Source organism: Athene cunicularia (genome assembly GCF_003259725.1).
Source record: "Athene cunicularia isolate RWA chromosome 9 unlocalized genomic scaffold, athCun1 chr9_part1, whole genome shotgun sequence".
Classification (NCBI taxonomy): domain Eukaryota; kingdom Metazoa; phylum Chordata; class Aves; order Strigiformes; family Strigidae; genus Athene; species Athene cunicularia.
The window spans coordinates 6042823-6056796 of NW_020799110.1; the positions used below are offsets into that span (position 1 = coordinate 6042823).

Genomic DNA, 13974 nt, shown 5'->3' on the forward strand with positions numbered 1-13974 from the left:
AACGGGATTTTTTAATTTATTTATTTTGAAGCAGTCCAGTTTTCCCTTTCTATGCTGTTTCACTCCAACAATTTCTCTCTCCCAGGAAAACAGAAATGATTCCGGTCTAGCCATTTTTATTGCAACCCTGGGTCTTTTTCCATCAGGTCTCAGCTGCTGGGGCAGCACTGCCAATGCAGGGCAAGGGCAGAACTCAGCCCACAAGCAGGATGCGGCCACAGTCCCCAAAACAAGCAGAAACAAGACCAAAGCCAAACGTTTCAACATGATGATCAGTTGTATTTTCAGTCCATTAATACACATTCATTTAGCAGATACAAACAGTGGAAAGGAAAGCGATCGTTAGCAGAAACAAGGATACAAAACTCAATTCCAGCAGCCTTCACAGAAGGGATATTCAGTGTTCACAACTGCACCGTCAGAAGGTAGAGACGCACGGAGGCCTGCACTCACACCTGAAGTGGAAGCTCTCCTTCTGTTGATCAGTTTAGCTATTTTGACACGATTTAAAAAAAAAACAAAAAACAAAAAAACAAAAAACAAAACCAACCCAGCATTCCCAGAACTGTGACTTTCAACACGTCTTCTCATTTCCCAGGTGTCAGGAAAGAGGCAAGTTGGAATTATTTACACGGAGATTTTATGAAAACACACTGAAAGGTTAAAAATAGAAAAATCACAAATACTGGAAACTACAACAAGAGAGCAGGCAGGGAAATGAAAAAAAAAAAAAACAAACAAACCCAAAACCCACCAAAACCCCAAGAGGATCATTGCATTCAGTGGTCGATGTACAGTCTGTGGGTCTGTTCTGCTTTGATCTACCTTAATTTTGCACGCTTAACATGATTCACTGCCATGGCCTTACGCTCCTTGTTTAAACCTCGGTTCTGCAAAGCTCCCGGTTTCAGCAGGATCTCAGCTGCGCAGAAGGGATTGCTTGTTTGAAACAATTTGCAGAACAAGTGCCACAAAATGTGAGAGTGTATTGACAGCTTGTGGGCCACCCAAGAGATGCCAACCTCTACCCATATACCTGGTCTGGGGACCACTCGCTCTCTTCACCTTGGCCACCACTGCATCCTACAGCCTGAGTCCTTTCTGCCAGAAAAAACAGTGCAGCAGCTCTGCAGCTGATGGAGGCGTGTCAGTTAACATCAGTGTGGATTTGGGTATTTACATTCGGCAGGAGAAGGAAATGGCATTAACTTAAAGGACCATTCAGACTTATTTCAGTGTTCCCACAAATGCAGCTTTGTCCACAGATTAAAACCCACCCGACTGTCCTAATTACAAGTGCACAAAAGACTTGTTACACTGAAATAACAATACCAAACCACATCTGAGCTTGATTGTACATGGATGTTTCCTTGGACGGAGTAAAGGTATGGTAAATTATTAATGTCAGGGTCCCAGTTAGGCAAAACCAGCACTGAGGTCTCCCCCAGGGACAGCACCAGGATTGCAAAATCATGTTGTGAAACCTGATCAAAAAGGAAAAGAGAATGTTTGGGGTTTAATCCAGCAAAAGTCACATCAAGTCAGGCAACAAACTGAGACCAAGAGACCAGAAACTGAGCCAAGCACTTTGCATCTGCCATTGAGCACTGGAGTAGTTCTCCTACAGAGTATTTTTTAGTAAAGTTCTTACATATAATAACATTTTAGCTCTCATTTTTTTAAAACCATGCGTTAACCTTACAGTGAAACACTTATCCAGTTCAACATCTATACAACAAAATACATAATTTAAAATATCAAACTATTAAAAAGATATGGTAAGGAGTGTGAGTTCTCAAAGTGGCACGTGTTAAGGAATAAATTAAAGGAAAAAAAAAGTGTTCTACTCAGGTCGAACTACAAAATAGAAGTCTGAGCCTGGGAGAAGTTCTCATTTCCTATAGTACTAGCAAATAAATGCCACAAGAAACAGTTTGTGTTTCCAGGTTTGCTAGTGCTTGAGTCCACATCACTTGTTACAGTATGGTGTATTTATGAGCAATCCTCTCCAGTTTGAAGGTATTAAAATAAACCCACGCTGGTATTACGGACTAAGAAGTAGTGATTGTTTAGGTGCAGAAATTAATTCTCTCAAGGTGTTCAACCTCACAGGCTTCTTAATATAAGAAATAAACCTCCCGTTGACAGGACCCAAGGAGCCAGCTCTGAACAGCACATCCCGCAGGTGTGACCAACCATCCTGCCTTCACTGGGAATGGCTCCAGCCCCATCAGCTGCTCGGGGCGAGCAGGGCCACAGCCATGGGGGGATTTGGTAGCCCCACGAGCCCCTGGGGATGCAGGGCTCTCTGCACTGTGCTGAGGCTGCCCTGCACACCCTGCTTGCATTTAAACGTGACTAAACTCCTGGTATCAGGAATCTAGCACCAACACAGAGAAGGGATGTTCAGCGTGGCTTGTCTGTTCCCACCAAGAGAAACCTCCTGGACAGAGAGCCAATGTGAGGCCTGTCTGCTACTTTAATAATGAAAGAGCTTCTTAATTAGCACCTTCTTATACAGAATCAGTCAATGAAATCTCTCCTCTGTGGCTCTGCTGTGTCGCTTGGGACCAACAGCCGTCACACAGTGAGCGGAGTGTTGCAGAACCTGGGTGGTTTTTTCCCAAAGCAGCTTGGCAGACGGGGACTTAATAACACTGGGGTTATGAAGCCCCAAGAGTTAGCTCCCTACCACCTTAAAGACAATATAAGCACAATCTAACGATTACAAGAATCTTTGCTCATATGAGGACGGGGACAATAAGAGCACTTAGAAGATGACAGGAGTCTTGCACTTCTTTAAGGTTCACGTGTATGGGTGGTGGGGTTGAATGCTTCAACTATGAATACAGATCTGTGTGACTTATAATGATTCTCTGACAGGCTGTAATTGTTTAAAGTTAGCAGCTTTGTTCAAACTAAACCAGCTAAAAACGTTATCAGGAGAGAAAAGCTCTGAACCCACATGGAAGTGAAATAACAAGACACCTTTGATCTTTCTTGATTGCAAACGGTCAGGACACGTATTTCTCTGGTGCTGCAGGGGGTGACCCTAGGTCAATTTTTTTAATGGAAAAAAAAAAAAATCAAGGGAACATACTTATCTGCTTACAACATGCCAACTAAAAGCATCAACCCCCTGGACTGAAGATCATCACATAAAATGCTGCACATGCAATTCCAACAGGCTAACCAGACCACAGATGCACCGAGCGGAAAGGAGTGTAATTGGCAGTTGCATCTACAAAACACAAGCGTAACACAGTGGAAACTGTAGGAAGGGGCTGAGACTTGGGCTGCCCTGGAGGAACGTCTGGGGTTGCTGCTTACTCGGGTGATGCAGCAGGTGCCTGCTGGTGCCTGTTTACAGGTCTGAAGACACAGAAGACAATCAGCTAAAATGTGGTGCCAGCTATATTTTGGGGATAGCTAGGCGACCCGTGTGATTCTTTTCCAGTTAAAAGCAGGTGAGACTGTTGGAAGAGCCAGAAAAAGAAAAAATAAACTTGCTTGTGAACTTCAGTACCAGTTCACCTGGTCTTTTGAGTTGGGTGCTGGGTTAAACCCAGCTAGCGAAGGAATCCTTCTGGATACAGAGGTAGCAGAAGAGCTCAGCTTCTCGCTTCTCCAGATCCAACTCTCTTCGGGCATTTCCAACAGACTGACCTCTTAGTGTTTGACACGGCACCGTGGGGGAACACCTCTCCCAGGACTGCAGCTGGAGTTGGACATGAAATCGGGAGACACAGCTCACTGCTGGACGGAGGATGGAGTGAAGACCCAGGACTGCACCCAGCACACGAGGTCCGGACCCAGGAGCAGTACTGTTTTGCCCAGGGATGCTGAACTGAACTGCTGCTTCGCTGCACAGTGAGATGCTTTGGAAACTGTCTTACAGAAAAGGAAAGCAGGACTGGGCATCCTGAGTTTTACCTGTGTTTGGGAAGACAAGTCCTGCATGACTGAGCTCAAGATTGTGGCTGGTCTAATAGCCAAATAGACCAGAGACAAGGCTTTGCTAATCCCCCTTCCCCCTCGCATTCATCCCATCTGCAAAGCGACACGTCAGCTCAGTTTGAGCATGGTGTCAGCTCTAGTTTAATGGTCTTTCCCTTCTTTTAAATAAAGAGCTAAGAGATGGAAAGGAAGGTCTACCTATGTACTGCAATAGAAATGTATGAACTGAGGACCAAGAGCACAGGGTTTACTTCGGCCCATGCTGGCTTTTGAGTTTGTCCCATCACGCGCAGTGCCTTGCTTTCCTTGAGCTCTGCAGATCTACGGCTTGTGTTTAAACTTTGATCCTCTCCTGGAGAAAGTCTTCATGTGCAATTTGAACAAACTGACATACTGCGTTTCTGTAAAGCCCAGCAAACTCCAGTGATTTCCAGCACCTCCAGTTCCCTTGGGGCTTCCCTTTGCCAAGACCTAGGCTGCACAAGGACTGCTGATTGCTCTAGCTGTGGTAAAAACAGTTGGGCTTTTTTTCCCCCCAGACAGGAGAAGAGACCAAAATACTGATTCTGACATGAGATTGTTAGTCCGTTTCCATTTAAAAAATGAAACACCTACGCTTGGCAAACTGTAGGACAGCCCAGAGGCAGCACCAAGCAGCGTCCTGACAGCGACTCCCCATGACGTGCTCTGACAGCGTACAGAGGGGTGAGATGGGGGACTCCAGCCAGCCAAGGTGCAGATACCCGAAAGCCTTAGAAGCACACGCAGCCCACGACTCCTGCACAGCCACAGCAGGATCACAGTACGTACGCAACCACAATATACAGCCGGCAGTAGTAACAACATCGATTGGGATTGGTTTCCTGTCCTAGGAAGTGGCCTGCATCCCTTAAGTGCTCAGAACATGTCTTAAGAAGTAACTCCTTCAGAGGTTAAACTTCTCATTTGCCATTATTTCCAAGTCTTTCTGATCCTCTCCTTTGCTAGTGTCAAATTGCTTCAAGTTCCTCCACCAAAATCCTTAAGAAAGGCACATCAGGTTGGTGGAGATCTTTTTCGCCCCTCTTAGCAATAAAAAGCTTTCCAAAATCTCATATTGTTCATCAACTTCTCTCTAGAGAGCCAGATTTTAAAACGTAAAGCAGTCTGCATCTTCTTAAGTCCAAACCTCCATGGGTACCATGGACTCCTTTGTTCCGACGGATGGAAGCAAGTACTCTTCCTCCAGAAAACGAAAGGGGAATTGTACTAAAAACCCACGAATCTTTTTTAATTCCTCTGCTGCTTTCACAGGATCATCACTCGCTAATTTGGGCTTATTGATGAAATCACGCAGCTGGGTTAAATTATTCACCTGGTCACTTGGAAGGCATCGAAAAACCTGATCAAAACAGAAAGAAGAAGTGACAGTTCAGTGCGGGGGAAATACTGCAATGCAGAGTTCCCAAGAAAGACCAAAACATCTGATACTAATTCCCTGGGATGGGAGTTAATTAACAGCCCTGGAGAACCAGGAGGGAAAAGTACATGCGTATCTGTGATATGGAGGAGGCAGAGGGGAAGCTCCAGGGCTTTTTCTGATCACTGCAAAAGCTCATTAAAACCCAGAAGTAAAATTTGTTTCTACTCCAGTTATGCTATGGCCAACTATAAGTAGTATGTACATCGTGGCCATTCACTGGAGCTACAGATGATACAAATAAAAGGAGAAATCAGACCTGCTACCTTCTTGAGCTGCCGACACACTTTGAGGATGCAAAAACTCCAGTTTCTTGTTCACAGCTCTTGCATCTGACACTACTTGTTCCTTCAAAGCCTCTCTGAAGGTCCAACCCCAGGAGCAGGACCTGCTGCCCTCGCCCTCCCCGTGCTGCTTCTGCCATTGGCATCTGCTGCTGCCGCGCAGAACATGGGATGGGGAAGGCGCTGCGTTCCTCACCTTGTCGAAGATGGTGGCATTGCGAGCTGCCGTGGAAATCCAGACCTCCTTGAAGAATTTGTCGCAGACGGGATCCTGGTGTTCTGGACTGAGATCAGAGCCGCCAAGGACAACCCTGAGAAGACAAAGGGATTGATGCTCATGGAGGCTGAAGCACTGGGAGCTCCCTTTCTTGAGAAATGCCAAGGGAAGAAAAGGTTTCCTTGGGACTTGCTAAACCCTGTGTGCTCCCAGCGCCCTCCTGCTCCTGTCCCCTGCAATAGCCTGCCAGCCATAACACTGCTCAATTTTCTCCTTTTTTTTTTTTTTTCTGTGCAATAACTGTCCAGATGGGAAACGGTGGGGGGAAAAAAAGGCCTTAAATTAAAAATGGCTGTGTTGTGGACCAGATGGCTGCTCTGAGTGAAGAAACTTCCATTAACAAGAGACACCACCACCCAAAATTGAGAGAGTGTGAAAACAGGATCTGGAGGCAAAATATCACTGTCTTGTTTATGAGCTCTGGTAGTGAAACCCTGAAGCAAAACAATTTGTAAGTCAAGCTGCCAAGCTGAGGACAGAGGCAACGTGAGAAAGGGTAATGCCAGTGAAACAGCAGCAAAACTCCGCGCTAATTCCAGGCCAGGCAATGCTAAACCTGAGCAGGCAGCAGCAGCCCCGCTGGTCTGAAAGGCTGCGGGCAGGCGTAAGCCTGAGCAGGCCCTGCCCGCGCTCGCCAGCCCCGTGGTCCCACCTGAAGCACCGCAGCCGGAGGGACTGGGCAAACTTCCCGGCGCTGTAGTCCTCCCCGTCCATCACGGAGGGGATGGTCTCGGTGTCCTGCACGATGATGGCCATCTCGCTGTCCCGCTTCCCCAGCATGCTGCGGTCGTTGATGTTGGCAGAGCCTGGCGAGGAGGAGAAGGAAGCACCGGTAACGCATCGCCTGCCGCGTGAGACACTCCTGCACGCGCTCCATCACCACCCACTCCCGCCCCCCCGCAACCCTCATCTCCATGGGGACCATCCACGGCTTCGCTAGGTAAAACCCTGACCAGAGGGTTTCCTTATGGAAACACAGACCCTGAGAGCCAGGATTTGGGAGAGGGAGAAAAAAAAAAAAACCCAAACAACCCTACTTTTGGCAGGCTTCAAAAGCTCCAGGCTTGGAAGAAGGTTAAATCATAGCCAAGCCCAGGCCAACGTTTTGAGTTTACTCTCTCCATAACTTCCCAGATGTTTTTTACTGAAGAATGCTACAGCTTCCAAAGGTCTTAACTGCATTTGGTTTGGATACCAAGTTACCTGACGCAGGATGGGCTCTACGGGTAAACCCTGCTTTTATCTTTAGTAGTATAAAGAGGGGAAGCTTTTCATTTGCATTTGAAAGGTGGGGGGTTTTGGGAAGGGGATCTAGGAAGAACCGACACCCAGACCCTCCTGTCCTGCCAGGACCACACTTTTGCGTCCACAGACACAAGAGCTGAGGCACTGTCCCTGCTAACGCAGCAAGGCAGCAACAGACCCAGCGCTCCGGGGAACCTCCTGACCACGGGAGACGCTGCTTCTCTACTCCTTGCCCTGTGCTTGCTGCAGCACTACTGCAGGCTGCATAAAACCCAGACCCCAGAAAGAAGAGGGTTGCTTTCCAGAGGGGTACAGGGGGGACACCTTCCTGGGCAGTGGGACCCACAGGTGTCCTGTGCACAGCTCCCCGTTCACACCCAGTAAAGCTGCTGGGGAGCAGCAGACGTCTCCCCCTGTTGTGTTTCTACTGCATGGCTCTGGCTGTGCCTTTCAGGGGGACAGGGTCCCTCTCCAAAATGCACCACCCTGCTCATGTAAGGGTTTGGGCTCATGTGGTGGCTCCAGCCCTGACACTGCATGGTGGTGGGAGCTCCCCAGCCCTGATGTGCCATGCAGGGGCTCAGACCAGCTGAGGAATTATTCCCCAAACAGGTTCCTCTGTCCCACACAGCTATCAGAAGGCAAGGGATGGGGGACACCATGGCACTTTTTGGTTCCAAGGGAACAGCAAGACACAGCCAGCAATAGGAGTCATCGGGTCATTGATGACTCAGAAGTGACTAAACAACAACAAAAATCTCCAGACACAGCTCCCAGCTCCAAAAGAGACCCCAGGCTCTGGGTAACCATTCAGCCTTCCCTGTGGCTGAATTAACTCCAGGGGAGCTAACACCTCCAGAGGAAAAAAGAGCCAACCCCCTCTCCATCTTATCACCTCCCTTTCCCTCACAGTGACTTCACTGGCATTTTGTTTCCATGCACCGTCTCTTTCCTGGGTGAAAGAGGGATGACACTGGCTCCCCATCACCTTGCCAGCCAGCATGGATGCACATGCTGTATAAAAATCCGTCCTCAGGCTCACAGGTACAGAAAACAGAAATTAAGAGCTGTCTTAGGCCCCCAGACCACCACAGTTGCAACAATTACAGCTCCTGCTATAATATTCAAACCACCTCTGGGCTCCTCTGCATACTGGAGACAGGATCTGACCCCTGAGAAGGTAACAGAGAGGCAAACCTAACCACAGGTCGTTCCAGACTACGGGCTGAAGTGCTGCTTTGAAGGAGGGGAGTATTTGGAGTCTTGCAAAATCCGGTATTAAGTTATTCTTTGGCAAAACTTTCCTTGCTAATATAACAGATCAAAAAGGGTTTCTTTAAAGAAACAGGCTGAAATTCTGCTTTTCTGCTGCGATATAGAACTCTGAGCCTCAATTCTCTTGTCTTTGCTTTGTGATCTCATAATAAATATGGTAAGAGAAACAGAAGAAATTCTATCTATTACTTGTTATAACATATTTCCCCTTTCTTAGGAAATGGGGCTGATAAATGACACATGTTGTCCAAACCTTCCAAATTTTACAGCACATTCTGTTCTTTAAGGAACAGATGACAAGTCTCACAAGTCTTCCTGCTAGAGCAGAGTTTGATACAAGACAGATGGACAATATTCCCTGCACTGGGATTCTTTTCACTGTTACACAGAGATTTAAAACCATTTTAGGAAAACAAATTAAATGACAGCCCTTCAAATCCTTTCCTCCCTCCTACCTACCCTCTTGATGAATTTATGAGTTTGGTTTTTTGTGGTGTTGTTTTTTTGTTTTGTTTTTTGGGGTTTTTGTTTAACAGCAAAATATTTCACAAGACAGAAATCACAACATAGAAAAGCACACAGCACCACAGCCTGCACTGAGTACAGGGCAGAGAAGCAAAGGGATTAATCCAGATAGAATCGAGTGGTCCAAACCCCTCCCGCAAGCCCCCTGCTCACCAATTATAACTGTGTTGTCATCAGCAATCAGCAGCTTGCTGTGAACGTAGATGAGCTCTGTGACTAGTTTTCCTTCCAACTCTGCATATGTTCGAAGTCCACAGAATGATATGTAGTTTATCCACTTATCTCCAACTGAAAATTATAAGAGATCAAAACTGATGGGATGAGGGAGGTGGAAAGAAGAAGAAAGAGCAAAGACCCTCTTTATATAAAGACCCATATGAATAACAGTTCACTTTGGACTTTTTAAACAAGTAATAAACAAACAGATAATGGAAATAAGTTTCTTTAAAAATAGACTTTAAAAGCTGCCTGTGGACTCTTTGTGCTGCTCTGATCCACTGCCTTGCATGGATACCTCCACTTTGGTGAGAAATGATCCCAGTCTCCCTTGTGCAGCATGCAAGTGCTCATAATTGAGCTGAACATCTTAAAATAACTGGACTATGCGACCGCTCTTCTGCAGATCCTGCAGAGAGGAGGCTGGAAGCAGGTGTTTTGTCCATACACAGTATGGAAAATATGTCCTAATGTGCCTGTCTGCAGTTCAGATTTAAACAAAGACCTAGAATGAATGAGGCATTATGTACGCCCCCAGTATTTGTGAAACGTGGGTTTTCATAGTGCTCCGATTCCCAACGGAGCAAATTCAAGCAGGCATCCTCACGGCAAGGAAGCAGCTCAGAAACAGTGTCCTGCTTAGGCAGGTTTTTCCTCTCTGCATTCGACCGCTGCCAGAAACAAACCCAGGGTGGGATTCACAGGGGAGGCTGAGGGCTCATCGCTCCCAGAAGCGTGACCCTGCTCGGGACATTTTCCAAATAACACAATCCCGAGCAGCTGCAACCACGCCGTGCTCCTCCCTGGGGTCCTCCCCTCCTCTGGATCAGGGCTGCGTCCAAGCGTGAAGTCTGACAACCGGCCACGGCTCGCGTGACCCGACAGACCTTGCCACGGGATGACAGCAGAGGAGGAGGTCGCTCACCCACCCACAGCACACGCTACCGGGAGATGCCCCAGCCCATGCCTGAACCCCTCAGCCACAGCAAGCCCACGTTAATGACAAGCTGGAGAATCTGGTTTATGTATTATAGATGTATCCATCGAACAGCAGCACCCCGAGAGCAAGCAACACAGGGGAAGTGGAATAAAGCTCTTACCCTCTGTCTTCAGCTGGCCCAGGATTGAGTTTTCTCCACGGCACATGGTCCTGGAAAGAAGGTAGGCAGCCGTCAGCACCACCGCCACTCGAGGCAACGGCATATGCTGAAGCAAAACCGGGCGAGGTAAATTGCAAACACAGATGCCTTTTAAATACCCCATGCAAGCAGAAGAAAACACGGCGCTTCCAGAGCACATATTTTTCCCAAACGACTGTCGATATAGCAAGGACTGCTCATTTCCTAAAGGAGCTCGTACCATCCACCTAGGAGCGGAGGGAGCGTTTTTGCCTTCTAGAGACCACCACAATGATGATAGCCATGTTAAAAACAGGGCTGCTACCGTCTGTGCCACAGGTCTCGATGTGAAATCACGTCAAGAAAAAAAAGTCAACACGTGCAGAACACCAGGTCAGGAGTTTGTGTGATTATGGCTGGACTGGAAAAGCCACAGCCAGTGTCTCATTCAAAAAAACCCCAACCCACGGGCAATTACTCAAGACCTATGGCTGCCCCTGCAGAAGAAAGCTCAGGCAGAAGGGCCTGGTTAGGGACACATGCTACTTGCCTTCTGCTCGTGTCTCCTGCCCTGCTTGTCCTTCTGGAAGTGCAGTAGGACACCCCTACCAGCAGACAAGGGAGATCTCACTCTGGAGGTAGCAGTAGTCCCTGCAGACTGACTGCACCTTGGCCATACTGTAAGACAGCAGCTTTCCACTAAAACCATCTTGCCTTGGGCCTTTTTGCCTCCCTCCACATCCCGTTCAAAGCTCAGGGCTCTCAGCACCCCCAAAAACATCCATCCCAGAGCAGGGGAATCACACTGGGAAGGATGTCATTGCCTTCACGGGGCCGAGCCAGGTGAAGTACTGGCCAAAAAGGCAGATTTGGAGGCAAATCCCAGCTAACAAACCCGCAGGGCTGCACGCTGCCTCCCGGGCGCAGCAGTGATGGGGATGCTGCCAGGAGGAACCGCAGTAAAAAACCACAGTAAGTGCCTAAATGGGACCGTGACTGTCCAGCGGGAGGGTAAGTCCTGATTTGACGAGCTAGAAGGAAAGAGAATGCACCTGGCAGCGTTATACCGCATGCAGGGAGTGGCTCACGAGCCAGGAATCGGGGGGTCTGTCTAAGGGATGGGGGGACCCACCGTGGCAGGGAGCTCACCGCAGGGGCTCACCTGCCGCACTCCCCGCTTGGCAAGCATCGCCTCACCTGCTGCACATGCAGAGCCTCAAGTACTAATTGAAAGCTCCCCAAACAGTTTTCTTCTCCTTTTCCAAAGGAGATGATGGCAGCCGGAGCCTTGGGCGGCACCGGCACCAGGTGGAGGTGAGCGGGGAGGTCTCCGAGAGCCCTGCCTGCGGTACCTGTAGTTGAAGTGCATTATGGCCTGCAGCGCGTTCCCCCCGCCGGTCGAAATGTCTCCTTCAAATCCAGGCAGCAGTGGGATCACCACGTATACTCGGAAGCGCTTGTTTTCCCTGAAATGATAGTTTGGGGGAATATTAGCCTGCAAATGTTACAGCTTCACACAAGGTGAAGTCCCCACAGTTTCACTTCCCCTGTCCTGACCAACTTGGTTTCCATCCAAGGCTACTACACAAATTTGAAGGGAGAAAAGTGTGGAGTGCATTCCCAGTTCCAGGTCTTCACCACCTGTCATCAGTACTTCAGTGAGCACTCAGACCTCCAGGAGAAGGAATAATTTACTCTCAGCCGACGACAAAAGAAGCTAAAGGAAAAGAAACACATTTTCACTGAAGTTCAGGGGCAAGCTGATTGTTTTACAGATTGCGTCTGCCACTATAGAAGTTTGTTTGAGCACCCAATAGCCCAGTCACACTGATACTGGTGCAGACTGGTGTGTATGACTGCCTGGCAGAGCACAGCAAAGACTACAGAGCTATCACAGGCAGAAACCCAAACTCTAACCTGATGTTCCCACTACATACTTGTTTTTAGGAGTCAAAAACACGAAAAAAGGTGGAAAAAGCTCACGGCACAAGTCAAACATTGATCATTCAAGGAAGGCAAGTATTTCACTGATACATCACAACCCACAAAAACTCAGTTCCAGAGTTCCCCCAAACTAAACTGCACCCTAACCGTGATCTGATTCAGGACAAAAGCTACTATTGCGACATTGCCTGGGGCTTTTCTTAAAGCCCACCTTTGGGTTTTCTTTGCTGACACAAGTCAGATGCATCTGCTCTGCCAGTGCCTTCCAGGCACCCCTGGGTGTTGGCAATCCCCTGCCCTGCACCCCGGAGGAAGACGAGGATGCTCCATTCAAGGGTGCTGCCACTAGATGGCAAACGCAGTTTAATCAGGACAAAACCATTTCAGGAGCAGTCTGAAAATGAGTCAGTCTGCAGTTTTTGTAAAAGTATTCCTTCCTCGGGCAAGTCGTGCCTGTGAATTTAAGGGCAGAGGAATCATGAAACACTGGGGTCTCGTCCAAGCCGGAAGGGAGACAGTGAGGATCTGCATTTCTGTTATCAACCAGTGCTTCCTTATACCTGTGCTATGCACTGCAAACCAGCTTTAGTTTGTCAGCAGACTTCAGAAACAGTTGATGAGGTCTTACCCATACACCACAAGAGACTTTGAAACAAGCCTGTTTGTATCATGAAAAGGATCTACTAACAAAAGCAGCTTGTTTGTCTAAGCCCAGTGCTTATTAAACTCGTTAGAGAGCCACCCATGAAAAAAGAGAGGAAACCAAGAACAGAACATTATTAATTCCAACAGTAGAAAATATTTAGTCTAGAAGAGTGAGAAGAGTACAAGCTTAACTAAAGACCTTAATTTACAATTAAACATCTGTGTCACCTACACTCTTTTCCTGGGGCAGTTTGGAACATAAGCATTATGATACCAACCATTTAGGTCTGAATTTACTTTTAATCTTAGCAATGCCAAGCACTCTGGAGTGTGGAGACTTTACATCTAATTCTCAGTTAGGAATCACTGACATTAAGCTGGCACAATACTGGCATAAAACCGGAGTAACACAAAAGCGAGCATCACATCTGAAAATGGGTCACTGAAGAATTTGTGCGACTCGCCCTTTGCGCTAGACTTTTTGATATCAGGACGTAATGACACCTGTTACATAAACTTTATATAACAGAAAAATCTTAGCGGATTAGCTGGAGAATTTGTTGCTACCTCAGTAGCATTGCTAAAAGCAGGCAAGTGATGCAAAGGGCCTGTGGCAATCAGTTCCCAAAGGCAGGAAAGGCAACCCGGAGCGGCTTCCCAAGGGGACACCTGTGAGCCCTGATGTTGTAATGCAAACACCAGCAACACCGGTTCCAACAGCATTGGCACCACTTTTCATTCACCCCGGATGAGAAAATCCACCCCATCTTTTCATCCTTAGCTCACTACAATTATTTGGGCTATGCATTGCAGCTCACAGATGACCAGCAACTCCACCCTGTTACTCTGCCCTGTTGTTAATGGTGTAGCAGATAACACCCATGCTCTCCCAGTTTGAATAGTGCTCCTCTTTCCACAGTGCCTCTGAACAAACCCTGTCTCACGTCAGCTCCTGCAGCCTTGCAGACACTGCTCGTACCCCAGTGTCTGTCTCAGGTCGGTTGCCCTCACCCAAGGGGGAATTTCCAA

At 47.7% G+C, this 13974-nt stretch overlaps 1 protein-coding gene across 2 annotated transcripts in view; it reads right to left on the reverse strand.

Moving 5' to 3' along the window:
- Positions 1 to 258: 258 nt before the first annotated feature.
- Positions 259 to 13974, reverse strand: part of PLD1 (phospholipase D1) — a 77806-nt gene continuing 64090 nt past the window's right edge. For both annotated transcript variants that reach the window (XM_026854841.1, XM_026854840.1), the window contains 6 exons: positions 11709 to 11822; positions 10339 to 10388; positions 9176 to 9310; positions 6630 to 6783; positions 5897 to 6011; positions 259 to 5338 (listed from right to left, as the gene is read on the reverse strand). In XM_026854841.1, the coding sequence (XP_026710642.1) occupies positions 5114 to 5338; positions 5897 to 6011; positions 6630 to 6783; positions 9176 to 9310; positions 10339 to 10388; positions 11709 to 11822 (793 nt within the window). In that variant the 3' untranslated portion in view covers positions 259 to 5113. The remainder of the gene's footprint in view (positions 5339 to 5896; positions 6012 to 6629; positions 6784 to 9175; positions 9311 to 10338; positions 10389 to 11708; positions 11823 to 13974) is intronic.